This window comes from Zootoca vivipara, chromosome 1, assembly GCF_963506605.1.
Source record: "Zootoca vivipara chromosome 1, rZooViv1.1, whole genome shotgun sequence".
In the NCBI taxonomy this organism is placed as follows: Eukaryota; Metazoa; Chordata; class Lepidosauria; order Squamata; family Lacertidae; genus Zootoca; species Zootoca vivipara.
In genome coordinates, this window is record NC_083276.1 from 78,282,588 (window position 1) to 78,309,737 (window position 27,150).

General features: G+C 42.1%; 2 protein-coding genes across 3 annotated transcripts in view; one reads left to right on the forward strand and one right to left on the reverse strand.

Annotated features, from left to right (window-relative positions):
- The window catches only part of IGHMBP2 (immunoglobulin mu DNA binding protein 2), a 68,105-nt gene extending 60,092 nt beyond the window's left edge, over window positions 1-8,013 (forward strand). Inside the window, exon 15 of one of the 2 annotated variants that reach the window (XM_035122726.2) lies at window positions 3,052-8,013. In XM_035122726.2, coding sequence (XP_034978617.2) covers window positions 3,052-3,249 — 198 coding nt within the window. In that variant the 3' untranslated portion in view covers window positions 3,250-8,013. Of the gene's footprint in view, window positions 1-46 lie in introns of both variants that reach the window. The other variant, XM_060276691.1, reaches the window with a different exon arrangement.
- A 14,436-nt stretch (window positions 8,014-22,449) lies between these two features.
- The window catches only part of SYT12 (synaptotagmin 12), a 54,863-nt gene continuing 50,162 nt past the window's right edge, over window positions 22,450-27,150 (reverse strand). Inside the window, exon 8 of the mRNA XM_035124739.2 lies at window positions 22,450-25,252. Coding sequence (XP_034980630.1) covers window positions 25,079-25,252 — 174 coding nt within the window. The 3' untranslated portion in view covers window positions 22,450-25,078. The remainder of the gene's footprint in view (window positions 25,253-27,150) is intronic.

Here is a 27,150-nt window from a genome sequence, read left to right on the forward strand (position 1 = left end):
GCTGTGTGTTTTTTAAAAAGTATTTCACAGACTTCTATTTTTCCAGGAGGCTTCCAGGCACAGCAAGGTGAGCTTTTGAACCATTCGCAAGGCCAGTTGAACACGTGCAAATCTGCTGGTGGGTGGATTGCTCCCACTCCTCTTTACTTTATTTTTTAATTTAAAAAGATAACATGAAAATCTGCTTTTAGAGCAAGGGGAGAGTCCAGGTTTATGAAAGTCATATAGCATAATATGCACATGCAGTTCAATTCACAAGGGAACAATGAGTTGGGGGGGGGGGGGGAGTTGCTTCCAGCTTAATATATCCTAATAACGGGGAAGTTCTCTCCTGCTGGGCTATAAGTGAAAAAAGAAACTCATTCAGAGGTACTGGTTTTTTGGCCTACAGTTGTAGGAGGAATATGAAGCATTTTCTTCTTCCTTTGGTACTTTGTATGGATTTAGTTATTATGAGCCCCAGCGTGTCTGTGAAATCTTTCACCAAGCTCTAATATGAGAATGGCTTTCTTTCCTGTCAGGTTTCACAGTGTACTTTTATTTCCCCTCGCCCAGCCATTCAAGACCTTTAACAAAAAAGAATAAAATACGCCCCCATTTCTTCCCTGTCTCTGTTCTTTGTGGTGTGGAGGATAGAAAGAATGGGTCTCTTTGATTGGAATAAGGAGGCGAGGCCTTTAACACAGGCACTTAGCATTGCAGGGCAGAGGACCTGTGTTTAACGATGTGTCACTGCTGAAATAATGCGATTCTTCAGAGTCTTTTCTTCCCCCGGAGTGTCTGAGTCATTTCCTCTTGGCACAATGTACCTCAACTCACCTCTCTTCTTTTAACACTCGCCCCCCACAACCTGTTCAGATGCTTGTGGGAGGCTGATGCTCTAGAAAATGTGTGTATCTGAGGCGCTGATGGTGCTAGCCTAGAGAGGGCCACCGTTCTGTGGCACACAGCACATGCCCTTGCATGCATAAGGTCCCAGGTTCAATCTCTGGCATCTCCAGCTAAAAGGTCTTGGGTAGCATTGCGAGGCAGTGCCCAAGCCTTAAGCCTGCTCCATGGAGAGCCAGTCCATACTGAACTAGGTAGGCTAATGACCTGACTCAGAACATTATTTGACTTGTTTAAATGATTTGTGCTCTGCTTTTCCCCTCCAAAAAAGGAGGTGCTCAAAGTGACTTACAAATGATTTAAAAAGGCATCTTCATATGACACCAGCCACACCATGTGTTCTGCTCAACTATAAGCCTTTTATCTCTCTTCTCTCCCTCTCTCCTTCAACACAACTGTAGATTCATTGGATACCATGCACTAAGAGCAGCTTTAAGTAAGAGAAGTTGTGCAAAGCCCTTTCTCACTCTCTTCCCCAAGCTGCTGTTGTCACACTGGTACAAGAGATACCGAAAGCACAGCAGCCCACCTGGGTGCAGTAGGCTTTATCCTCAGAAGCCTCCTTTCTTCTAAGTGCCAGTCAAAGCAAAAGGTTATCCTTTGCCCATCACTGCAGCTGTAGCAAAGATTGGAGTGAATTGTGAGTTGCATAAGGTGGGAGTGTCTCACTCTGCAATTCTGTTAGAGCTGCCCAATGGCTGTCCCCATGTAGCACATAAAAGATCTGTGTGCCAGGAAAAATAATACTGACTTCCACTGACCAGGGCTTTCAGATGTCCTCTTTATGCCCCTCTGATTTATTTGAAGCAGTAGATCATGTGTGGTTTTAATCTCATGGAGAAAGTGTTGTAGCTAGCTGAAGACATATTGATCTATAGTGCCTGAAATAGATTTACTGGATTATGGATTTACTGGCATTCTGCCAACAGTTTGAGTTGGGTTTCTTTCTAACCGTAAAATAAAAGTATATACAGCAATATTTTCTGTGGCACATGCTGCAGCAAGGAAAAAAATCAGCAAAACAGTTTTGGTCTTAAATAGATATACTTATCATGTGACACTTGCTGGTGTTTCAACGCAAGCTTGAATCGAGAAAATCGAGTCCAGCTTCTGCTTCATTTAATTTTGAGTATACCTACTATGTTAAAGATCAGAATTTTGTCTTGATAATCAAAGGGTCATATTGAACTCTTAAGAAGTTGCTGACACACCAAACAGGTTTATTAATAAATAGTTTGATCATGAATCTAAGGTATTGTGATTTAGAATGCAAAGACTACAAAGTTCTGTAGAAACTGTTGAGAAACAAACCAGCCGGGGAGGGGGGCTTTCCCGTAGCTTGGCTTGGGTGAAACTTTGAGGGGCAGCTGACATAACTCATCATATTCCTTGGAATAATTTTGTTTTCCATTCAAAGCCAGAGAATAAATTATTGGAGAAGTTTCACTCAGTTTCATAACACAGCTATACTAGGGAAATTTCTATTCTGGGCTAGGTAATTATGAACTTTACAAACATTACTTGTGACAGCCAGTCTGCAGGGGGCCCAATGACACAAAAGAAACAAGGAAATGTGATGCATTGTTTTACTTATTTCTTCAGCTAATACTCTGTTCTTCAGCTTATACTGTATGGCTATTTCCATGCAGTTTCTTTCCCAATTAGGCACCAGTTAGACAAACCTTCTTAGCTTTATATTATGCACCCAGCACTGTGGACATTCAAGCTGCTTAGGTGAGGTGGTGGTATTGCCAGTTTATTAGCAATATATATGATGTGTTTTGTTATGATTCTAGGGCTTGATTGTTCTTGGTTTCCCTCTGATTCTTTCCGAACTGGAGATAAGTGAGAAATGTTAGTGTTTATCAGCAAGGGTGACAAAGGTGACCGGATGATGGAGTAGAGATTTTCCTTACATTTTTAGAGTTTGGGAAGAAATACTTAATCTGTCCAAAATGATTATTTAATTGTTCCTCAGGGGAAAATGACCTTCACATTTTAAAAATTGTTTTGTTTTGTTGTTAAAAGACCCACCAGTAAGTCAAGTGGTTTATTTTTATGGACTGTGAAGAATGAACAAGTTTATGATAAGCAGTTTTCACAAAGGTTGTAATTTTGTGCTGGAACATCTTGAGGCTGATATTATGGCTTTATCTCCCACAGATTCATGGCTGTGGGGAGAAAGCCAAAGCATATGCCCGGCAGAGAATCAGCAAAGAAGCGTCTCTATGTGCCAGGAGTGGGTTAAAGGACAAGCCCTTGGATCCTGCCAAGAGAGCTCATCTCCAGAGGCGCCTGGACAAGAAACTCAGTGAGCTCACAAGCCAAAGAAAGAGCAAAAAGAAAGACAAAGAGAAATGAGAGGATTAGCTATGTCAAGGCAAGACGCTCGCCTGCCTGTCCTTGAGGCACATTTGTAAAGCAGCATGCACAGGCTCCTGAGGAAAAAAGCTCATCACGCTCTTAAACCTTTTGGCTTCTTTCCCCCACCCCACTTCCCCAAAATCAAGAATATGTCCTTCAGCATTCACGGTGCTCAGAAAACCAGAGACTGACTGAAGAAAGGCTCCCACCATCTGCAGGTTTCAAACAATTCTCAAGTTGCATCTTGCACTGTAAAATGTTTTTCCTCAGTCACATCAGAACTATAAAGCCCTGTTGGTTAAGGAGAAAGGTGGGCAGCTTTTGTTTGTAGTAATTATATTGATTGGCAATGTAATAAATGTACTCTGAGCGGGCGCAGAGCAGGTTTTACAATAAAACGGTGGTAGCATATGCCTTGAGCAGTGAACTGTCCGTTTGACATGCATGGTAATGTAAAAATCATTGTCCGTGAGACTCCTGACCCCCCCCCCCAATCAACGTGTGGGAGCAATAAAAGCCTCTCCAGGTGGTCCACAAAATTAAGGGAATACAAATAGCTTTTTCCATTTCTCAAGCTCAGAAACGTGTATGTTGAAAGAAAAGATTCTGAAAAAGATTTGTTAAAATTGTGAGGGGACAAAGTGAAGACAAATCTAGAAAAATAACCTGGGTTCACTAGCCCAGCACACACACCTTTACTGGAATATGCTGGGGTTGAGCGCAAGTCTTCTGCATACAAATTTGTGTTCTACCCCTATGCCACCACTGTGTGCTGTGGACAGTAGGGGAACCTCAGGGCCAGGGTCCAAATGAAGTCCTTCAAGTCTCTCTGTTTTGTCCCCGAGACTCTTCCCAGTGCCACATCCCTCACTGGGCCTGCGCTAGGCCCACATCAAGTGCTTTAGCCTGGATTGAATGTGTATCTGGACTGTGTTGCTGAGGGGCTCCTGTGAGGGGATTCTCTGACATGCATGTGGCTGCAATGTGGTTTATTGTGCTAAGGTTGGGTCCGATCTGTTGCTCCACTTGTTTGTTTGTTTGTTTGTTTGTTTGTTTTTCTCTGGCCCTTCCAGCCACCAACATGCAGCTCTTTGAAGGTTGTCCATGAGGGAATGTGTCCCCGCAGCTGGAAAGCATTTGCCATCCCTTGGTTTAGAATCACAGAATGTGTGAGGTAGAATTTATTTCTCAAATTCATTCAAGTTCCAATAAAAATAGACAAGTTTCTTTTTGGGGGTGTGTGTGGAGCTGTTTGTTTACAAAACAATGTAGTCCCACAAATAATTACCCAGTAGCGCTTTCATTGTGCAGAACTAAATGCAACCAAGAAGCAGGGAAATAATGGTCCCATTTTCAGGGGAGGGCTCTCAGTGTCATGTTGCTATGGATGTGGCCTCATGATTTTGTTCAGAGGCTCAAGTACTTTAAGAAAGAAAAAGGGTGCATTCCTCTCATGTTCTTTTCAGGAAGTGTCCTTTTCACCTCATCCTATGAACTACATAAAATGGGTTAAGCTTCTGGTATATAGAGCAAGTTGCCAAACTGATGGCATACCCACATTTAAATATTCATGTTGGTTTTTAATTTTATTTTTGTTGGTTCTTTTATTTCTTATATTAAGAACAGAAGAAGAGCCTGCTGGATCAAGCCAGTGGCCCATCTAGTAAAGCATACTGTTCTCACAGTGATATTTTATTGTATTACAATTTAAATTCTGTGGAATGCAATTTGTACAGTATCTAGCACAATGCATTACCATTGCTACAACAGGCAGAAAAACCATTAAGTGGTCTGCCAAGGCCATCAGCAATTTTCAAGTGGTCCATGGGAGGGGGGTAGTTTGGGAACCACTGATCTAGAATGATTGCAAGTCCCAAGTTCCTTTAGCCGCAAATGTCCTAGATATTCTTGGCAGGATTTGTTCAGCCTTGGGCTCAAAAGCAATGGGACGTCATTCTCTTGCCATGCATGGTATCTCTAAGGGTCTACAAATGCCCTGCAGTTCTACCATCTGCCAATATTAACCTTTCCAGTCTCTCTTCTCCTTTACTTTAAATTAATGTGTTCACTTGAAAACACAAGAGGTGTTTGTGTTTCATCATCTGATCCTAACAATTGGTGTCACATCATTTCTGAGATTCTAATAATGATGCAGCTACAACCTTGATTGCTCTTGGATTCTGAACCCATAACTTATAATGTGAGCCGACAATAATAAAATGAAATTTAATTCATTTTTTAAAAACCAACAATCATTATATTCTGCATAAAATTAATGTACTCTGTTTAGGAAAGCTCAGTGTGACCAGATGACACTTGCAAGATCCAAAAGAGGATTTGGAGGTATGTTGGTCCTAATTGTGGTAGATTGATTGACGTAGGACTCCAGTGCATATTATTACACTCAATGTAGTGTGGGTGTCTGTGGGCAGGGGCAGGAGCAAGGAATCTGGAAAGTTTAGAAGTGTATCCCCCCCCCCAAATGCGGACACTGGCAATTGTCCCTTGGGTTTTGCGTCTGTGTTTGTAATGTATAATATTAGCTATTTGAAGACATAAGAATAACAATATGGTGACATAATAATATTTTTATTATTATAATTTTTAAAAAGAAGTGTGGGATGGGCAGTAGCTCCATTTTTAAGGCCTCTTTACACTTGACTGTGTTTGGGTTGCTTAGCACCTTCTGGTTGGGTGTGCTGCTGGGTTAATGAGCAACCCCTTCCTTTAGTATCACCTTCTGGAATACTTCAAAGATGACGAATAATGCCTTATTAACAGAGCCCGTTCTCTGAAATGTAAAAGAACAGAAGTGTGACACAAGGTTACAGTGTAATTATAATAAATCTGTGGTGGACAATTCCCTCAATAGTTAGTTATTCCGTGCTGATAAAATATTTCTGAGCTAACATTTTTTAAAAAATTAAAAATGGACAGACTTGCTGCCAAGCAGTTAAAATTTCCCTTGGGCTTCTTGCCCAGAAACCAGTTGATATTAGTTCTGTCATTTAAATTTTCCTTAAAAATATACAATGAAACCAGCACAAGGAAAGTCACCAGCTGGCAAGACAAGGCTGAATTATTTCAAATCACAGCAGAATGGAACAGAGTATAAATTTCATCTGTTCTGCTTGTACCTCTATCTTCACATCTGCTTCTGCCGGTACCTATTTCCATAATTGTTTATCAGGGCTTAATTTGAACCTGGCACCTTGTCTTACTATCATTGCCTTTGCTGGCCCTTCTATTTTGGAGGGGAGATTGAGGAAGGGAGTTGTGACCCATTTAGGCTGTGGAGAAGACATCTGACCCCCTGAACTGTATTTAAGCTGGACTGCTGTGGCTCCTTGGAGTGCAGCAAGGTTTGAACTTGTAGCGTTGATAAGCTTTCTAATTTATTTATTGGCCTCTTAATATTTATTTTGCTCTGTACTTGTTATGCATCTAGAGGATTTCATTGTAATTTATTGCACTTATCCTTTTGGTTTTTCTTTGTTTGCATTTAGTGGTCTGTTTTGTAACTTTTTATGTTTGTATATTTAATTTTAAAAATTGCTGTTGCGAGCTGCTTTTGAGTGCAGTTCACCTTGGAAAAGTGGCATAAAAATGAAATAAACTTAGCTCATTGCTTTTGATATCAGAGCTTAGTCCCCAAATCAGCTGGGCAATAATGAGCATGTTCAAAGAATCTTCTCACCACTGAGTATCTATAGTCTGTTCCCATCCAAGCAGAGTTGAGCTCCAATTCCACAAGATTTTTTAAAATTAAGCACCGGTGTGTGTTTGGGAGCTGGAAAGACGCTAGCAATTAGTCCATGGACCGAAAGCTACTGTATCTTAACTAGTTCCAGTTCACTTTCATTGCTTTATTCTATGTCAACATAAATAATCACTATAATAAACATGAGAATGTGGTCAGATGCCGCTAGTGATGTTATATCACAGTGGTGTGTATGAGTATCTGGCTTATGTTTCACTCTGTATATTGATTGTCAGTGTGCATGTTCCTTGTGCAAAAGTTAGCATACCTCAGGGTGGCTATTACTGGCTGAAGGACGGCTGGGTAGCTTTAAAGTTTAGATGCCTTATGCTCCAGGAATGCAGATGAGCCTGCAAGAGCATGACATTATATTCCCTGCAGAGAATAATAGGAACAGCTTGCAAACTGAGCTGTCCAGGGTACTGAAAAACCTCAGCTCCTGTCGAAAGAAGTCCCGTAATTTATTCTAGCTGAGAAATTAATCATGTCCTGTTGTAACGAAGCCCTGAAAACAGTGGAGGAAATGTAATCAGTGTTAATGTATTTCAAAACGTAGCTGTAGAATGGAACTCCAAATACTCAAATACCCAGTCACTCATAGCAACCTCAATGATGTCATGAGCATCCTTCAGACTATGTTAATCTAAGAGAAGAAATACTGTGGTAAAGAGTTGTCGGAGAGGGTTTACTAGAGAATCTGCTATTGACAGAGGTTCATTTTAATATATTTAGTGGATTTGATGGTGATTATATTGTCTGGTTATATTGATTATATATTGAATATATATATTGAATATATATATTGATTATATTGTCTGGTTATATTGATGGTGATTATATTGTCTGGGACCCAGGTGGCGCTGTGGTTAAACCACTGAGCCTAGGGCTTGCTGATCAGAAGGTCGGAGGTTCGAATCCCCGTGACGGGGTGAGCTCCCGTTGCTTGGTCCCAGCTCCTGCCAACCTAGCAGTTCAAAAGCACATCAAAATGCAAGTAGATAAATAGGAACCGCTACAGCGGGAAGGTAAACGGCGTTTCCATGTGCTGCTCTGGTTTGCCAGAAGCAGCTTTGTCATGCTGGCCACATGACCTGGAAGCTTTACGCCGGCTTCCTCGGCCAATAATGCGAGATGAGCGCACAACCCCAGAGTCTGTCACGACTGGACCTAATGGTCAGGGGTCCCTTTACCTTTACCTTATATTGTATAATAAAAAAATTCCTTCAGTAGCACCTTAAAGACCAACTAAGTTTATATTTTGGTATGAGCTTTCGTGTGCATGCACACTTCTTCTGAAGAAGTGTGCATGCACACGAAAGCTCATACCAAAATATAAACTTAGTTGGTCTTTAAGGTGCTACTGAAGGAATTTTTTTATTTTGCTTCGACTCAGACCAACACGGCTACCTACCTGTAACTTATATTGTATATGTAGTGATTTTTGATGTTTCTGGGTGATGCCATGGCCTTTGGTTAGTGTAATAAAGTTTGCGGTGATGACAGAGATTCATTCACTGCAAGTGGGAGGGGCAGATCAATAGTCATTCAGCAAAGGTGGGAGAGGGCTTGCAGAGTTTTGTAGATTCTGGAGATAGAAGCTGCACAGCATAGTTGTGCTATCCAGGACCTACATGTTTTTGCTTTGTGGAATAGGCTGTCCCTAAGGAGTTAGTGGCGATGTGGTTAAACCACTGAGCCTAGGGCTTGCTGATCAGAAGGTTGGCGGTTCAAATCCCTGTGACGGGGTGAGCTCCCGTTGCTCGGTCCCAGCTCCTGCCAACCTAGCAGTTCGAAAGCATGTCGAAATGCAAGTAGATAAATAGGAACCGCTACAGCGGGAAGGTAAATGGCGTTTCCGTGTGCTGCTCTGGTTTACCAGAAGCGGCTTTGTCATGCTGGCCACATGACCTGGAAGCTGTATGCCGGCTCCCTCGGCCAATAATGCGAGATGGAGTTAGTACCTTTAAGGAGTTAGTATCCTGTCCCAATGGGCAGGACTACATTGGATGGGTTTAAGTTTTGGAAGGGTAGATTTCAGTTGAAAATTAGTTCTCAACAGTGAATGCAATTTGTCAGTGGTTGGCTCTCCCTCACTGGATGTCTTCAAGCAGAAGCTAGATAACCATGTCTTGAGGATACTCTAGATTCTCTCCATCAAACAAGGGTTAGACTGAATGGGTTACACAACCCCCACACACTTCTGTGATTCTGTTCCTTCATTCCTGGATCTATGTGGCTGTAGAATCCAAATCTGCAGCCTCTTTATCTGTGATAGCTCTGTCATGCTGCCAGGACTAGAGGTAGCAATGATTTCATTTTGTTGCTTAGCAGGAAAGGTTTGTTGCCTCACTGCATCTTAGATCGGATCCAAGGAACAGTTCTGCATTTGTATTTAGAAACAAACAATTCCATGTGTTGTATGAAAAGACGGGGACTTGCCTTTCATTTCAGGCTCTGCCTGATCTTTAAGACAGTAGTGTTCTCTGAGAGGCGTCAGCTGTGCAGAATCCATCAGCCTTAGAAGGAGTTGTCTGAGTCACTGATAAGCCAGTATATACTAATTGCAGTCTCACTTCTCGGAGTACCAGTCCTTAGGTAACCAAAACAGCACCATCCAAGCACAAGACAGGATATCTGGAGGCTTGGAGGTCTCAAGGATTACAGAGGTACGAAGAACACACCCCAAAAAAGACCCAATGAGGACCCCCATCACAAAAAAACAGCCCAATGTGGATGGAGCATGCCTTGTGTAATGCTGACTAACTGTTGGAGGAAGTATAGAAAACTGGGTAGGGGGGAATGGAGTGGTGTGTCCTAGAAAAACTGCTTCTCCTTGGCTGGAACACTGAAGGTTCCACTGTGAGTGTCATTCTATATGGATCCAAAGTAGCACCCCCTCCCCCCGCACAAAAGGGTGGTAACTCCTACAGAGATGAGGCACTTCACTACACTCCAATGAACTGCCCAGAGAACTTGGTTGGGCAAGCTACAAGTGTTCTAAATAAATAAAGGTAGAACATGGAGCCAACCTATGGAATTGGTGCATAGTTCTGGTAGATTCAGGACAGGTTAGACTGGGGGCCACTAACTTAAGATGTTTTTTTAACATACTCATTGAGTGGCACTTGCATCTTTTCAGGTTTTTGTGCTTGCACTGCTCTTTATACAACCATGAGGATTCCCCATCCCCTTCCCTCCCAAGAGCTAAATTTTAAAATAAACATTCACAGTTTGTACTGTAAAGCAGACACTATAAATGCTTTATATTGGCACTGTACTCTAAATGCACCACTTTGTGCTATAAATGTGCCCAGGCTTTTGTGGGTACTTAATTCCATTGGGTTAGTTGTGATTTTATGGTCTGAAGCTCAACATCAAAAAAACCAAGATCATGGCCACTGGTCCCATCACCTCCTGGCAAACAGAAGGGGAAGAAATGGAGGCAGTGAGAGATTTTACTTTCTTGGGCTCCTTGATCACTGCAGATGGTGACAGCAGTCACAAAATTAAAAGACGCCAGCTTCTTGGGAGAAAAGCAATGACAAACCTAGACAGCATCTTAAAAAGCAGAGACATCACCTTGCCAACAAAGGTCCGTATAGTTAAAGCTATGGTTTTCCCAGTAGTGATGTATGGAAGTGAGAGCTGGACCATAAAGAAGGCTGATTGCCCAAGAATTGATGCTTTTGAATTATGGTGCTGGAGGAGACTCTTGAGAGTCCCATGGACTGCAAGAAGATCAAACTTATCCATCCTAGAGGAAATCAGCCCTGAGTGCTCACTGGAAGGACAGATAGTGAAGCTGAGGCTCCAATACTTTGGCCACCTCATGAGAAGAGAAGAATCCTTGGAAAAGACCCTGATGTTGGGAAAGATTGAGGGAACCAGGAGAAGGGGACGACAGAGGACGAGATGGTTGGACACTGTTCTTGAAGCTACGAACATGAGTTTGACCAAACTGCGGGAGGCAGTGCAAGACAGGAGTGTCTGGCGTGCTATGGTCCATGGAGTCACGAAGAGTCGGACACAACTAAACGACTAAACAACAACAACAAGTTGTGATTTAACCCTGCCCTGGGTTGTTTGCTGCATTTTATCTGTGCCATAATGTTTTATGTTTAGAAATGTCTTTTTATTGTATGCTTCCTTGAAGCTGGATGGTTAAGGCAATTTAAAAATGTTTTCATGACTAATAATAACAACCCAAAATACATTTCTAGACATGATCTCCTTTGTTCAGTCACAAGATCAAAAACAACACAAGCCACTGTTTTTTTTTTCTTTTGCTAACTGGACAAAGTCCAAAGGGCAAGACATGACTGAGCACTTTGAGCTTCTGTTTTTCTAAGCATCTTTAAAGGATGGTTCATTACAGTCCTCTTCACTCTGCCCCATCAGTGGCCTCGGTCCAGTATACCTGAAGGAGCGTCTCCACCCCCATCATTCTGCTGAGGTCCAGTGCTGAGGGCCCTCTGGTGGTTCCCTCACTGTTTAAAGACACTCTCAAGGCAAATCTTTAAAAATATAGTATAAACACCAACAATTGGGAAACACTGGCCTGCGAGCTCTCCAATTGGAAAACAGCCTTTACCAAAGGTGTCATGGACTTTGAAGACTCAAACTCAGGACAAAAGGGGGAAATGTGCTAAGAGGAAGGCCTCACCATGATCAACTCCTGCCCGGAAATCTATGTCCCCACTGTGGAAGGATATGTTGATCCAGAATTTGCCCCCACAGTCACTTACAGACTCAATGTTAATACCGTGTTCATGGAAGACAATCTTACTCGGCTACTAGTGATCGCCAAAGAAGAAGAAGATCTTAATTTGTGCATCATTGATAAATCTGTTTGATCAAGCTATGTCAGCTCCAGGGCAAAGCCACACTGTTCGAGTGAGCTATTTGGAGTCCATGGAATAGAATCAGTGCTTTGGCCAGAAAAAGAAGAACTGGGGTTGCATTAAAATGCAAACCATAGTTACACTTCAGATCAGCTGATAAATAACTGAGTGCTCCTAGAGGTAAGAGAGTAAGTTCATTAAAGAAAGAGGTAAGTTCATTAAAGGTGACTTTCTCATGCTCCAGAGTGCTGTGGTAAAAGCACAGAAGATATACAGGCCAAGACTATTTCCCCTGTCCCACATCAAGAATGTGATGTTTGCAGGGCACACTCAGTAATAACAAAGTGGACAGCTCTCTAATCCATTTACTAAGCCAGCTGCCACTTACTTAGGAGTAAGCCCCATTGAACACAAACTAAGGAAAATATGGCCAAACTTGGTTAAAATACACAATAAGACAAGTTCATCAAAACATCAAAATATTAAAATAAATGTCCATAATTAAAATGTACAATAAATAAGGCCTGCAATACAGCATAACTGTTAAAGAGTTAAAACAGGATGTTCAATCAGCAGATCAGGGAAGTGCTTGTCAAAACAGGCAAGTTTTTGAGTTCACATGGTTACGATATTACTATGGAAAATGCTCTTTTTTTCCTACATTCAGTCTGGCCTCTAATCCCATCTTTTCACCACTTTGAAGTTGCTAATGGCTGAATAGCTGGCATTAGAGCTAGTGAAGAAACCATGTGGATGGCAGCCTGGCAATTGCCCATATGAATTTTTCAGTGTCCTCTTCTCCCTGGCTGGACTAGGAATCCTCATGCTGGCATGGAAAGATTAGTCTCAGCTGGCTATAAGGCAATAGTGATGGAATAAAGGAGAGAAGGCTGCCAGCCTATGAATAACTGGAAATATATCAATTGATGGTACAGTATGCTTCTTAGTGCAGTCATACCTCATGTTGCGCCCGCTATGGGTTGCGTCTTTTCAGGTTACGGACGCACCGAACCCGGAAGTCCTGGAACAGGTTACTTCTGGGTTCGGCGCACCCGTAACAGTTGCGTATGCGCAGAGGTGCCGATTTACGTTACGCGCATACGCAGACGCGGCGCTTCATGTTGCATCATTTTCATGTTGCGAACGGGTCTCCCAAACAGATCCCATTTGCAACATGAGGTACCACTGCAGTAGAGACTGGTCAGAATAGCTTCTCACTGCTTCTTTCACTCTGTAACACTGTGTTGGAGAGTGATCAAGATTTAGGTCTAACAAGAAAAGTGTACTTCTGTCGCACAATTCACCAACCCTTCAGTGCACAACCCTTCAATGCATAAGCACTTAATGTCACCTGTAGTCTAATCCTTGCATTCCAGTTCCTCAAAATGAGGTGAAAATGTGGCCAGAATCAATGCTAAGACCACAACAAGTCACCCCCATTATTTCATTGAAAAGGAGCTGCAACCATCAAGCCTCCAAAAATATTTACTATTTCCCCCTTTCTGGGTATATTAATGATAAAGACAAAATAATCTAGGTTTCTTCATGGGGAGAAAAAGTTTAAATATTAAAATAGTTTTTGAATCTTTAATGAAGGAGTGCATTTGAAGCAAGCAGGTTGAACTGGAATGGAAAAGGACAGCCTCTAAGTACGCCTTGCCAAGTATTGCTTGGACATTATCACTAATCAATGACAAATTGATCATTTGTGCTCACTTTGTTTCAATTCATCCCAAGCTTTCAATGCTACAGCCATTAAATAAATCATCCAACTTCCAAAGCATCGCCTGCTTCCAAGTAAATGTACTAAATCCACCCACACAATTGCCTGACATTCTCCCCAGAATCTTTGAGCAGACAAAACACCACCAAGCAAACAAACAAACAAACAAACAAACAAAATAACCTGTTCACAACTTGCTTGCTGGCACTTAGGGAGATGCACGTTCATAGCAGCTAATACTAGAGACATGGCGTCCCTGGAAATTTCCTGCAAGTCAACATGCCTCAAATGAGTAATTGATAATGACTGAGCAGCCTTCGCACTCGGGAGAGAGATGCTGTGCTTGGCCTGCCCACATCATTGGTGACATGCAGCTTTGTATATCACCTAGGTAAAAGTTTTGACCAAATGAGTAGAACCTGGACCTGAACAGGTCATGTTTTAGTTTTATGATGTACAGACTGGTGCCAGCCATGTTTACTTGGAAAGTCCATTAAATGGAACAGACTTACTCCTAAGCAAATGCACATAAGGTGGTAAGGTAAAGGCAAAGGGACCCCTGACCATTAGGTCCAGTCGTGACCGACTCTGGGGTTGTGGTGCTCGCGTTATTGGCCAAGGGAGCTGGCATACAGCTACCAGGTCATGTGGCCAGCATGACAAAGCCGCTTCTGGTGAACCAGAGCAGCACACGGAAACGCCATTTACCTTTCCGTTTGGAGCGGTACCTATTTATCTACTTGCACTTTGACGTGATTTTGAACTGCTAGGTTGGCAGGAGCTGGGACCGAGCAACGGGAGCTCACCCCGTCGCAGGGATTCAAACTGCCGACCTTCTGATCAGCAAGCCCTAGGCTCTGTGGTTTAACCCACAGCGTCACCTGCGTCCCATAAGGTAGTAGTAGCCTATTTTAAGTTATATGATATGACGAAACATGTATTTAGGTGATATGTTTTTATTTACACATATATACAACCAGAACATAGGATGGAGCTAACTGTTTAAGATGCGGATGAGGCTGCCCAAGGCCATTACCTTAACAAAGGAACTGGTTTGACTGATTCACCAAGTTTCCTATTGAAACTATGCAGTTCTATGGAAGCATTCAAGAGATGATGTCTCTCTACCCTACATGGTTACATGCCCCTTATTCTCTGGCTCCTTTTCCCTAACTATATACCTTCCCATTGCTCATCACTTTTATGTACCCCTCCTCCTGCCAGGAAAATTTGTCTTAGTACAGAATATGGTGAATAATACTTATAAATCCTGATTATATTGAAGGCTGCAATCCTCAGATCACTTAGTGCATCACTCCTCGTAAAATATATCTGTATATTTAAAAAATATGTATCGAAATTTGCAATCCTAAACATTCTTATTAGTAAGGAAGTCCAAATGAAACCAGTGGGACATATTTCTGAGCGAATATGTTTAGGACTGAGCTGTAAAGCATGTAGAACATTTATGCAAAATAAGCACTTTAGCGTATATGGAATCAATTTACATAATTCCTTCTGGGCAGAAAAACTGTTTGCTTGTTGGAGAATTTGGGTCTCCTTAGTACAGAATTTATTAAGAATCAAAAAGAGAGGCAAACATCAGATGGCTGCCCGAAGTATAATTTCCTGGATCAAGAATGCCGCCTTACACATTTTGACAAAACTTATTCCTCAGGGCAGAGTACAGCAATGGCAAGTTGTCCCATTTCAAAAGTTGTGTCATTGGAGTTCTATTTCCTAAATGTATGTTATTCTAGAATTTTTACCCAAAAGGGAGATATGCAAACTAGAGGTTGCAACCTTTTTTTGGTCTCATGAGCACGAGCGGAATTTTGCGGCAGTGTGGGTGCTAGGCACAAAATGGTTGCTATGGGGGTATGTCCTAACACAAAATGGCTGCCAAATCTAAAAAAGAGAGGACCACAAAAACATGTGGGCATGCCCTCCTCCCATCAGCCTTCCCATCAATGGGAAAGGGCAACTACATCAACCATTGTCTTGGTAGCATAGAGATAAGCTCTTTGTACCTCTCCTCTGTTCAGAATGTAAGGGAAGGAGGGTTTCCAATCATTGGCTTCCAATAGAATGCGGGCAGGTTTAAGGGGGCATGTTCAGTGTAGGAGAGGCGGAGCCAGTGCAAACAGTCTCTCACACATTGTGAATTACTCAGAACTTTCGCAATGGGGGTCACTCTCTTGGGCACACTGATTCCTATGGGCTCCATGTTGACCACGGCAAACTGTTATGTTCTGTGGCTCCTCTTGTAAATAATAATCTAAATCTGCATTAAGATACACAGTCCATTAAAGTGCAGCTTGTTATGTTTAATCCCAATAAGACATGGCCAATAGATTCTCATTTCCCATGTTCTGAAGAACCAATTTGTGTTCAAAATGTTTACAGTGAAAAAAAGACGGGCACAAATTCATCTCGTTTAACGTGCAAGTTGAGGCATAAGCGCAATTTTTATTACCTGTGATATCTGTGATTACCTGTGATATCTGCCCTGCTGATTACCTGTGATATCTGTGATTACATGTGATATCTGCCCTGCTGATAATGAAGATGGCAACCCTTGGGTCACTTACTGGGGCAGATCACTCTCTCTGTGATTGCTTTGGAGAAACCATTCTGCAGACTACAGTGCAAAACTGATATTGGCAAGACCATGTTTCTTTCCAGACTCCATGCCATCGGAGAACTCGTCTGAATGTGGGGCTAAATGTTTCTTGTTTTTCTAACCTCAAATTCAATTTGCCACATTTCTGAATTAGTTTGCAATGCAATCATCATCATCTCCAGCTCCATGAGAATCTGTCGGCATTCTCCTAATACAAGTTTTGCAAGCAACATTACTGAATATAATGCACTTTTGTATCTTATTTTCACTCATCTATATATTTAATGCAAACTTTCTCCTAATATATAGTTTTTGTTGGAGGCTTCTACTGCAAGATTCAGAGAAGTGCACATTTTGAAGGATTGTTGTATCCCCTCAGTCATGAAGCTCACTGGGTGACCTTGGGCCAGTCGCAGTCTCTCAGCCTAACCTACCTCACAAGGCTGTTAGATGAGATGAGGAAGGGGAAGAACAGTGTACGTGACCTTGAGCTCCTTGGAGAAAAGGTGGGATATAAAGTACTGTAATAATAAATAAAATGTTGATTCATGTTGGGTTTTTTGGTGGGGTGAGGTGGGGAGATTAGGTAGTCTCACATTAGCATGTAAGTGGAACCAATTTTCTCCCCTACCTCAAGGCTAAGTGCACCCTGGCAACCGAAGGAGAACAGCTGACGCAACAAAGGCATTCTTATTTTTCCCATACAAAGGCAAGGGAGCCCCCATCCACAACTGACAACAGCTCTCAGAAAACATCCCTTATTATTCATGGCCATCTGTTCAAAGAGAGGGAATGAAACAGAGGAAACGTCATGTTACATTCATGGAGTGACTGAGTGGGATGGACCCTGAAATACCACGCCACGGCAGCTCAGAATTGGGTGTGGGTGTGTGGTGGTCACCAGATGTCACGATGACTAACAGCACCAAGGAAAGGCAATTCCCTCCTTAACTAAACAGTGCAAATGATATCCACAGATGTTGCTAACTCATAATCAGGCTTGGCCATTGTGAGAACAGGATACTAGACTAAATGGGCCTTGGTCTGGTACAGCTTTTTAAGAAGATGGCAGAAGGCAAAAAGAATGAGTGGTAAGGTGAGAGCCTCTGTGTGGCAGTATGTGAGGGAGGTGGGAATGAATTGGGCTACTGGTGCAATCCTATGCATGCAACAGGTGCGGAGGGACCAATTGCTAAGTAAACATGTAGGATCAGATCGCTGCTCATCTAAGAATATTTTTTTGTTCAGCATACTTTGCTTCCTCCCCACCAAGCCCTTTGTAGCATTTATGAGGTTGTAACAAAGAGAAAAATATCAGGGTGGAGAACAGCCACTAATATTGGTGCGGGATCATAGGTCAGTGATAGCGCACTTTCATTGACATACAGAAGATCCCAGCTCCAATCCCTGACAAATTAAAAGAGAACCAGGCAGCAAATGATGCCAAATATATCTCAAAATGCTTTGTCAATATATGTCAAGAATACATGTCTACAATGCTTTGATGGTGTTTCCTGCTTGGCAGGGGGTTGGACTGGGTGGCCCTTGTGGTCTGTTCCAACTCTATTATTCTATATCTGCCTGAGATCCTGGTGGCCCCTACTGGTCCAAATAGACAATACTGGATTAGATGGAGAAATGGACAGACCTGGTAAGACAGCCTCCTGTTTCTGTTCCTACCCAGTCTAGGGTTGTCTGGGAGTCCAGCCTTTCCTGTGGGCCCCCAGGTGGTGGTGTACTACAATCCCCATTATCCCTGACCACTGGAGAACTGATGCTTTGCTCTCAGAGGTAGGAGCAGCAGCTGGAGACCATCAGTGAAGGTAAGCTGTTCACCTGGACCTTCACAGCTGCTGGAATGCCTCCTCCTCTTGAGGAAGTTGGTCTTTTTCCACCCGTGGCTGGCAGACTGAAGCCTGCCCCACCTCACTGACAGATTGAGAGTCAATCTACCAGGGGAGTGGAGGCTACATCAGGCCGAGTGGGGGTGGGGGTTGCCCCTTTGGAAGGAGCAGCTTTGAGAGGCAAGGACAAGGGCCACCCCCATGACATCATTTTCTCTGGGGATGACCTTGTCCTAATTGTTTAAAAATATTTTACGTTGTTTAAACTGCTTTTTTAAAATAATATTTATTTATTTTCTCTTCACCAAACAAATATATTATTTACACTTTCCATACAATATCTCAGGCCATCCTTTCCCAACAAAAAGGAGAAAGGGAGGGGAAGAGAAAAAGAAAAAGAAATAAATAAAAGTACAAAAAAGGAAAACGTAAAATTAAAAAAATTATATATACAAGTACATAAACTAAATAAATACTTTAACTTTGGACTTCCTGTTATCTCCATCAGCATACCCTTTTTTCTTTTGTTATCAAATGTATATACAATCAATGCTATCTCTGCTTTTAACTGTCCTTTCACATTCATAATGCTTTAGACATCCCAATACCTACTGGTCCAATCTGTTTCCTTCCCGTTTTACTCAAATGTTATCATAGAAATTTTGTTCTCGCTGTATTTTTTTACATATTTCTTGTACCTATCCTATTTTTTGACAAATTATTCCATTACCTTTCCTCTCAAACTGTTTGAATTTCATTTGTATGCGTTGAATCAATGGAATCATATGCCCTTCATGCACTGGTTTAGAGCCATTTTGCACAATGAGATTAAGAATGACACAACCCTGTTAGAACATGACCTATTCAGACCACAAGTGATAAGGTTGCATGACTGAGCACTCCCCCATATAAAAACTCCCCAGCACAGAGCAGACTCAGGCTAGACTGAGTCTGCTCTGTGCTGGGGAGTTTTTATATGGGGGAGTGCTCAGTCATACAGTGATGTTGCAGGTTGCTGCTTTCAGCAGCCATCTTTTTCATGGGACCAATGCCCTTAGTAGTGAAATATTGGTGTTTTCTGTTTTAATGAAAGACTGATTGTATCTTGAATCTGATAATGAATCAGGCGATGCTTAAAGCCCATAACCAAATAGATTCATTATCCACATTCCCAAAGCTAATCCTTGAGATAATCTTTGAGCTGTCAGTACCTTCCCACTTTTGAGGCATAGCACTGATAGGAGCCATTCCCTGGGCACTTTGCACAAGAGTCGGTTCAATTACCTTTTCAATTTCCCAGGTTTCCATGGCGATGTCACACCAGCTCACATTAGACCATGTTCAAATGTTAGTGTGTTTGTTTTGCAATTGCAGCAAAGAGCTCTGTGGCATCTTAAGGACTAACACACAATTACAAAAATTGCATTTTTGGTATAAGCAGCCTGCCTTATCACCTGCAACGGAAAAAAATATGCTGTTGCCAAGAGACTCATTTGAGGAGACATTGGTTAGTCTTTAGGATACCATAATTCTGCTTGTTTTGTCCTCAGGAGACTTAACAATGTTAGTCTTCTAGAAACGGCGCTATCATTTTGTAGTGAGTCCATTTGTGTGACGAAAATATCAGATACAATTGAGGACTAAGGAACCATGACTAAATCCCAGCAGCAGCACGATATCTAGATATATTGAAGCAGTATGCCAAGGGTTCAGACATTACAAGTATGCACTCATAGACACTGATTCAGATCCATTCCTTTGGAGGGAGGTAAAAAAAAAAGTCAAGCTGCCCAATTACCTCAAATTATTTATTTGCTTTTCAAATATGTCCCAGTATGATTGTTGCTCTGATGCATTGTACAGCAGATGATAGCCTTGAAAGTGACAACAGAATGTTTCAAGTGTATGTCCACAGCAGCTCGTTTTTCACGTACTATGATCCAGCAAAACTAAAAGATCCCGCAATGCACATGTAATGTTCTTGTCTGGTTTGGGTGCTATTTGTGATGTTACAAGCACTATTTTTGTTTGTACTGTACTCCCAATAAGTCAGTTGTGAGTGATTATGCACCTAGCGCATTTGTTTTTTTGTTACAGCAGTGCCCACAGCCCGAGACTAGTTGCTCTTGTGGGTAGGTTTGTCTCTTTTGGAAGTGGGATATGCAGAATAAAAAGGGAGGGGAGAGGCAGCTTCAGCTGCACAGCACCCTTTCTTGTGTGTTGAAATGGAGATAGTGTTGTGTGTGATAGATATTTGGTGCTATTCAGTGCATGTTACTGTAGCGCTACACTAATATTGTCTTTGTGAGATTCCAATGCTACAACAATATGTAGCTTATATTGTTTGTAAAGTACATCTTTGGATCAACAGAAATATGTATTACTTTAATGAGACATTTCCACCCCCGGGGCACACCATTCTCAGGATTTAATTTGTTGTTGTTGACCTGAGGAACCCACCTGATCACAGCTCTTCGCAAAAGATCAAAGATACAAAAAAGGGAGGGGAGTTGCCTTGAAAATACACCTGAAAGAGATGCTGAAGCTCCTTTTGTAACTTTGGCATATTTTCTCATGTGTGTGTATCATTTAAAATTGCCAAAGAAAATGAGAGGTTATTGAGGGTAAGAAATATACCCCATGTAGCCATTTTTACAGTCAAAAACATACATGCACTTCTTATCCTAGGGTGTCTGTCCAGAAAAATATCTGAGTAGCAGTGCTGTCAGAGCAGGACTTTGAGGCAGACATCCCGAGTCTCTACTCAACCCTCAATAGCTGTAGTGTTGATTTAGCACATTAAGATTGCACACATTACCATCAAGTGAAGGGGGGGGGCACCCACCTGCAAGAAGACCAGAAGACCATTAAATCCAGAGTCTAATGTTACAGAACTGCATCTTGGCAGTGCCCTTGGCTGGCTTTAAACATGGCTGCCTATGTTAGGCAGCCAATTTAGAAATGTGTTTTCAAGAGTAACCCCAACCATGACTACTGAAGTTTCTGGTTAGATTCTGTACACCTTGGCAAGAGAATCAGAATCAGCTGTGTGCACTATCTGGGCTTTAAGAATTCCTCCCTCACATAAAAGCTAGAGCCTAGGTAACTGCAATGGGGCAGGGGGAGTCAAATGCATAAGATGCTGTCAACAATGTGCATGTGCAGTGGGGAAAAGATTATGTACAAAGCTTATGAAAATATATTACACGAGCACAGCTGCTGCTTTGCCACAGCAGAAATGATGCACATAATACAGGAATGGTGCGATGATACACTTTACATTACAAAATCACCGACAATCCCCACCCTTTCCCAAAAGTCTGCTACTCTTCTAGAATTGAAGGGTGGGTAGGAGGGAACAGGTGAGAATATCAAACATTCGAGGTACAAATGTAATTACAATCATCATAGCAGTATATCTCTTAGTCCTGCAGTATGAGCAGCTTTTAAAGACCAGTCTTTATTTATCCCAAAAGTGAATGTATCCTACAACAAGAAGTGTATCCTCATAGAAAAGTTACAGGAAAGACAAGTTTGTGTTTTATGGCCAGCATGAACATAATATGCTGATGGCAGATAAATTGGAATTTCATCCTATCCAAGTCTTGAAATACATCAAGTCTGGCCATGGTAGAGGGACTGGATGAGGCAGGCCAATCCTATACAAGATCAAGATGATAATGGACAGCGCAGGTAGTGTGGCCTGGAGCTAGAATGAGCAGGAACCCCTGTTCTTCACTGCTGACACCTTGGGGTGCTCTTCAGCCAATTGCTTAATGACTGAAGATGGCAAGGAGTGCTTTGCCACTGCTTCTCCTTGCAAGAAGGTTGTCAGGAGAGCAAGGAAAATTCTCAGGGACGACTCACACCCTGGCCGGCACCTCTTTAATCTCCTACCTTCGGGCAGGAGATACAGAAGTATAGTCAGCCGCACCAACAGGTTAAAGAACAATTTTTATCCGTGGGCTGTTGGGTTGCTGAATGCAAAAAAATAGTGGTGCAATTGACTTCCGACAAGCACACAGAGTGTGAACAAGACTGAGTGTGTGGGGAGGGCCTCGTTTAATTTCACTGCACACAGGTGGTGTAGTGACAATAAAGGTTTATTTTATTTTATTTATTTATTACCATTTTTGTCTTGTTCAGGTGTCCCTTTGTCATCTCAAGGGCTGGTTATTGGAAATGGAAGATGCAAAGGGGGACACCTTTAGTGACTGCTCAAGCTTTGCAGTCTACTTGCTGAGAGTCAGGAGTTGCCAGGAGCACATTATGCCAGGTCTCTATCATCCACACAGCATCTCTGTGTTTCACAAGCACAACTATTGTAAGCTGCCATGGAGGCCTAGGGCCGGGATGGCAGGAGAAAAATGTTAAAGATGAATAAATGCATTTTAACATGCTGGTTTTGACCTGCCCCCACATGAAGTAGACCATATGTACATCCCCTGGCACCTAATCTGAATTCCAGATTGAAAATTTGTTGAAGAGTGTCCCTGAGAAAGAACCCTGTTCAAATCATTTGACCCCAATTTTTTTTAAAAAAACTTTTCCCCCTGCAGCAACCAGAGATTCCCTCCCTGCCTCCCTGAAATTGGTGCCTTCCTGTTTGTCCTTCCCATGTACCTTGGTATGATATTTCGAATTCCACCCTAATCTTTGAGATCAGCTGGTTATAATTTCCGTAGCAAAGTTTATGCAATAAGGGCAATAAGAGAGGTAATTATGGAGGGTCACCTTAAAATTCTCTCTTCTCTTTTCCCAGCAATTCCAAGCTTGGATATTTTCCAGGGATAGACATATTATGTGGGCTGTTTTTTATGTTAGGATTAAAGAGGCAGGGACATTTTTAAATTCTGGGATGGCCTATTTATTTTCTTAAGATTCTTTCAAACATCAGTTGCATTTGGTTTTAATCTGCTATTGCTTTCAACTGTTGTGATGCTCATGCTTGATCATTTCTGCAGCTTTCTTAATTGATTTCTTATTGTTTCATTCTGACGATGTCATTATTTTAATAAGCAAAGCATCATGGGATTCATATGGACAAAGGACTACTTTCCTACCATCACAGTCCTCCTTGGCACATAGCAAAGCTTCCACTTGAAAGAAACTTGTCACACTTTTCTTAAAAGAGTTCTTGGGACACCTGAACTGGATGAATCCAGATGCCTCTCTTTTTGATGGTTCTGTCCATATGCTAAAGCCAGCTCTACTGTGGTATTTGGTTGCACAGAAGGCAAATTAAGCAGCTGTCTAGCTTTATCAAATGGGGTGGAGAATAATCTCCCATCAAATCTATGTAAAACGTATTAACAACAGAATTGCTGAGGCCCTAGCAAAGCAATAAATGTTCACTCTTGATGGAGTTTGCCAAGGTTCAAGAGGCAGAAAAGGAAAGTGCTTTCTTGAAAAACTCCAAATGTCAAATGGGCTTATGTTCAACATAAAAGTTACCCTTTTAATATCAGCATTTCTGCTCTTTCATGGTTAAAGTTGACCAGGCCTGACATCCTCAGAGAATTGCTTTAAAAAAGAAAGAAAAAGAGTTAAAGCTTGAGGTCAAAGTGGCCTCTAATGCTTTTCAGATCATTAGGGCTTGTGTTTTCCATTTTGCTTTATGAAGTGTGTACAGCCAAGCCAAGCAGCAAGTTCTTCAACAGTGAAAGAGCTCTAGAAGCAAAGCCATGTGCCTTTAAATTGGGTGGCAGAATGGCTTGGGAGAATGGAGTAGTGTTAGGGGACCCATTTTACTGATATTCCTTTCCTCAAAATTTTACTGAAATCACATACTCGCTTACTTTAAGCCAGCTCAGTGACTGATTTTCACGAAACTTTGTCATTAAAAACAAAACGTTTTTGTTTTTGTTTCTTGATTTTTCCCTTTCCCAGCAACCCTGCATCCCCCTGAATGGATGGAACAGCTGCTCTGGTGAGAAAGCATCTAAGTGATGCTGCTGGGAAGGGGGGGGCATCAGGATTAAACAGCATTACATAGTAGTCTAGATCATACTTTGATGGTCATACTCTAAGGTCTAATTTATGGTAGCATGAGGTGCAAGAAGTAGGTTCGCTTTAGGCATCTGACAAAAGAGGCTAGGGACAGGGAACCTGGTGTCCTCCAAATGTTGCTGGACTGCAATTCTCATCACCTATGGACTATGCTGGTGGGGCTGCTGGGAGGTGGAGTCTGAACAACGTCTGGAGGGCCACAGGATCCCTATTCCTGTAATAGGCTACAACAGTTGGCTTCCTGCTGCTCTTTGTGGCAATAGGCAAACATGACTACTCTTCTAGAATTGGAACCATGGATGGAGATGCATTTGACGATGGTTCTATGAGGTTATGATCTTAAGCTCATTTACCCTGGAAGTAATTTTCCAGAAATTCAGTTCAGTTTCTCTGATGCTACCATCAAATGGGATTTTCCTGCCAAAAATGTGACAAATATAAAACTGTGATCTCAATCATGCCTATTTCAAAGCAAGATCTATTAAATTCAGTGGCTCTAACCTCAAAGTAGATGCATTTAAGATCTAAGTGGAATCAAATGGGCACGCGCACACACACACACACAGCTTTCCCCCTTGACCCTCGGGGCTGGAGGAAACCCACATGGGACTCTTAATTCCTAGTAAAAAAAACCAAAATTTACTAAATGACCGGTTCTCCAGGCTGGTGATTTTAGAGTGATGGAGGCAAAAGGCCACCCTATTTGTCAGCAAGCTTGTGGTCTCTTCCAACTCTATGATTCTATGAGATCTATGAGATTCTACTTCAGGGCAGTCCTTTGTACATGAATGGGTTCCTCTCTTATGGATTTCAGTTGTCTGAAGCTTTTCCAAGGCTTGTGGTCCCATTTGGCAACTGAACACCCCCCCCTTCCCTGTTGCTGCAACTCCATTTTGTGAAAAATATTTGGAGAAAAAAATAAGTTTTCGTTTCTAGCTATAGTGAACTTCATTTGCCGGCTGTATCTGCCTACTGATAGAGTTTAGGCACCAAGTTGGATTATTCACACCAAGGTGCAAGCATGCCTTAGCTTCGTCGAAGTGGGTGCCACATGGACACAGGCTTCCTCAAGGTGGCCAGCATCTGGTTCCAATGCGTGATGCCCATTCCACCTGCAGCTGGGCCTATGACAACATGGCCAATGTTTTCAGCTCTCCCATCGTCACAACACTCTGCAACAGTAACCCGGAGAGACAGTTCCTGCAAGGAAACAAGCGGATATTAGCAAAATTCCATTGACCCAGTTTTTACCACCATCAGATGTAGTTTGAGAAGTGGCTGGAGGTACCCTTGAAAAGTACTCTTAATTTTCCACTACTGATTATATACAGAATTCACATTCTGAATTCATGTCCTCATTCCATTCAGAAAAATAACAATGCAGCACAATGAGATCTGGCAACAATGCAGAATTGCCCAACTTGATCTCAAAATCAACCCAGGGATTGGAAGTATCCTGTTTGACAAGTAAGCCCCTAGGGCCTTTCAGGCACCTGTAAAATTTGTGTGCAATGAAACATTACTTCTCTTTCCCTTACATATTAATACAACTTCGAGAACCTTTGCCCTAACCCCCATGAATTTGCATCATCCTCAAGAAGGGACAGGTTAAGCCACAGCAGTCAGCCTTTGCTTGGTCGTTATGGTAACCCATCCTTTTTCTTGTCTCCACGCCATTGCTGAAGAAAGCTTCCTCCTTTTTATCTCTCCTTTGAAGATGATTTCGTTAGATATGTTATATTATATTTTCAGCACCGAAGCTTCTGAATGACTGATAAGCAAATGAAATTATATATTCGGCCTTGCAGGTGATGCAATGATTGTGTTTACATCTTGCGTACTGGCTTTTCTTTCTCAGGGTTTAATTTGAAAGCCTTGCATGCCAAAAACCTTGTGGGCGGAATCTATCGCCAATCAAGAAAAGCTTCTGAACAGAGAAAGATTCATTAAAATTATAGATGTCAGCAGCAGTGAGGAAGAAATGAGTGCTACATTCTTATTATTACTTAGCTGGATGGTGTTGTCTACTAATGATTTTGTCTGGGTTAATCTGAAGGCCACCTGCGCTGCTCAGTAAAAGACAACATAGCAAGTTAACAGGAACAAAGAAAATGCAGGACGATACATGACATGGTTAGTTAAGCGATTTCTCCATCACAAATACATGTTTGGTTTGTTTCCTCTGGACTAAACAAACAAATTAACCCTCACCATTCAGATCACCAGTATTGGCAAAAGGTCAGTGTCTGACCCTTGAAGAAGGCTCTTGCCCTGGGCATGCCAGTTTATATCCCATTTAATTTCATGTTCATTAGGATGTCCTCAGCCACAGCCAGTCCCTTCTCCAGCCCTCCATCACTTGGGTGAGTTTCTAAGATGAACAGAGCTAACATAAGTTGACGATGAAGAGAATCTCTCTCTCTACTGTTTTCCTAGAACTTCATTCCAAAAAGAAGCATCTGCATTACCTAAGACTTTGTTATTAACATTTATGAATTGAACCATTTGAAACAGGTTTGTATTTTCAGGAGCATGGCTTGTGAAGGGAAGGAGCTTTAACCCTTTGCCCCAGCCATGGGCCCAGTTGGAATTGCCCTCTCCCCCACCATGCCTGCTATTCAGAGGATTCCTATGACCGTGAGTGGTGAGAGGTTCCAGGAGCAAAACTGCCAGGTCTATGTTATTTTGGATGAGAGTGCCCTGGAGACTTCATAGGTTTGCTTTATTTATAAGTGGAACATAGTGGAAGGAAGCCACTGGAGTCAGTGGCCATCATTGCCTCTTGTGGGAGGGAATTCCACAGTGTAACTACATGTTGTGTGAAGAAGCACCTTGTCTGTCCACTTTTAATGGCTGACAAAAAAAACTGGATTTGACCAGTGACATGTGTGCACACAAGTGGACCGGCATGAGACAAAGCAGATGGAGTCATTATGGGCATAGCTGTAGCACACCAAAATGACTGTATGAACTGGGCTTGAGATGGAATTGCTTATAGCCTTTTCAAGTAGGCAGACCTTGACAGTAAGATTCTAGGATTAACCAATGAATAGTTGGACTGAATTTGATGAGCCCTTCAACATTTTTTGTTGCATTTC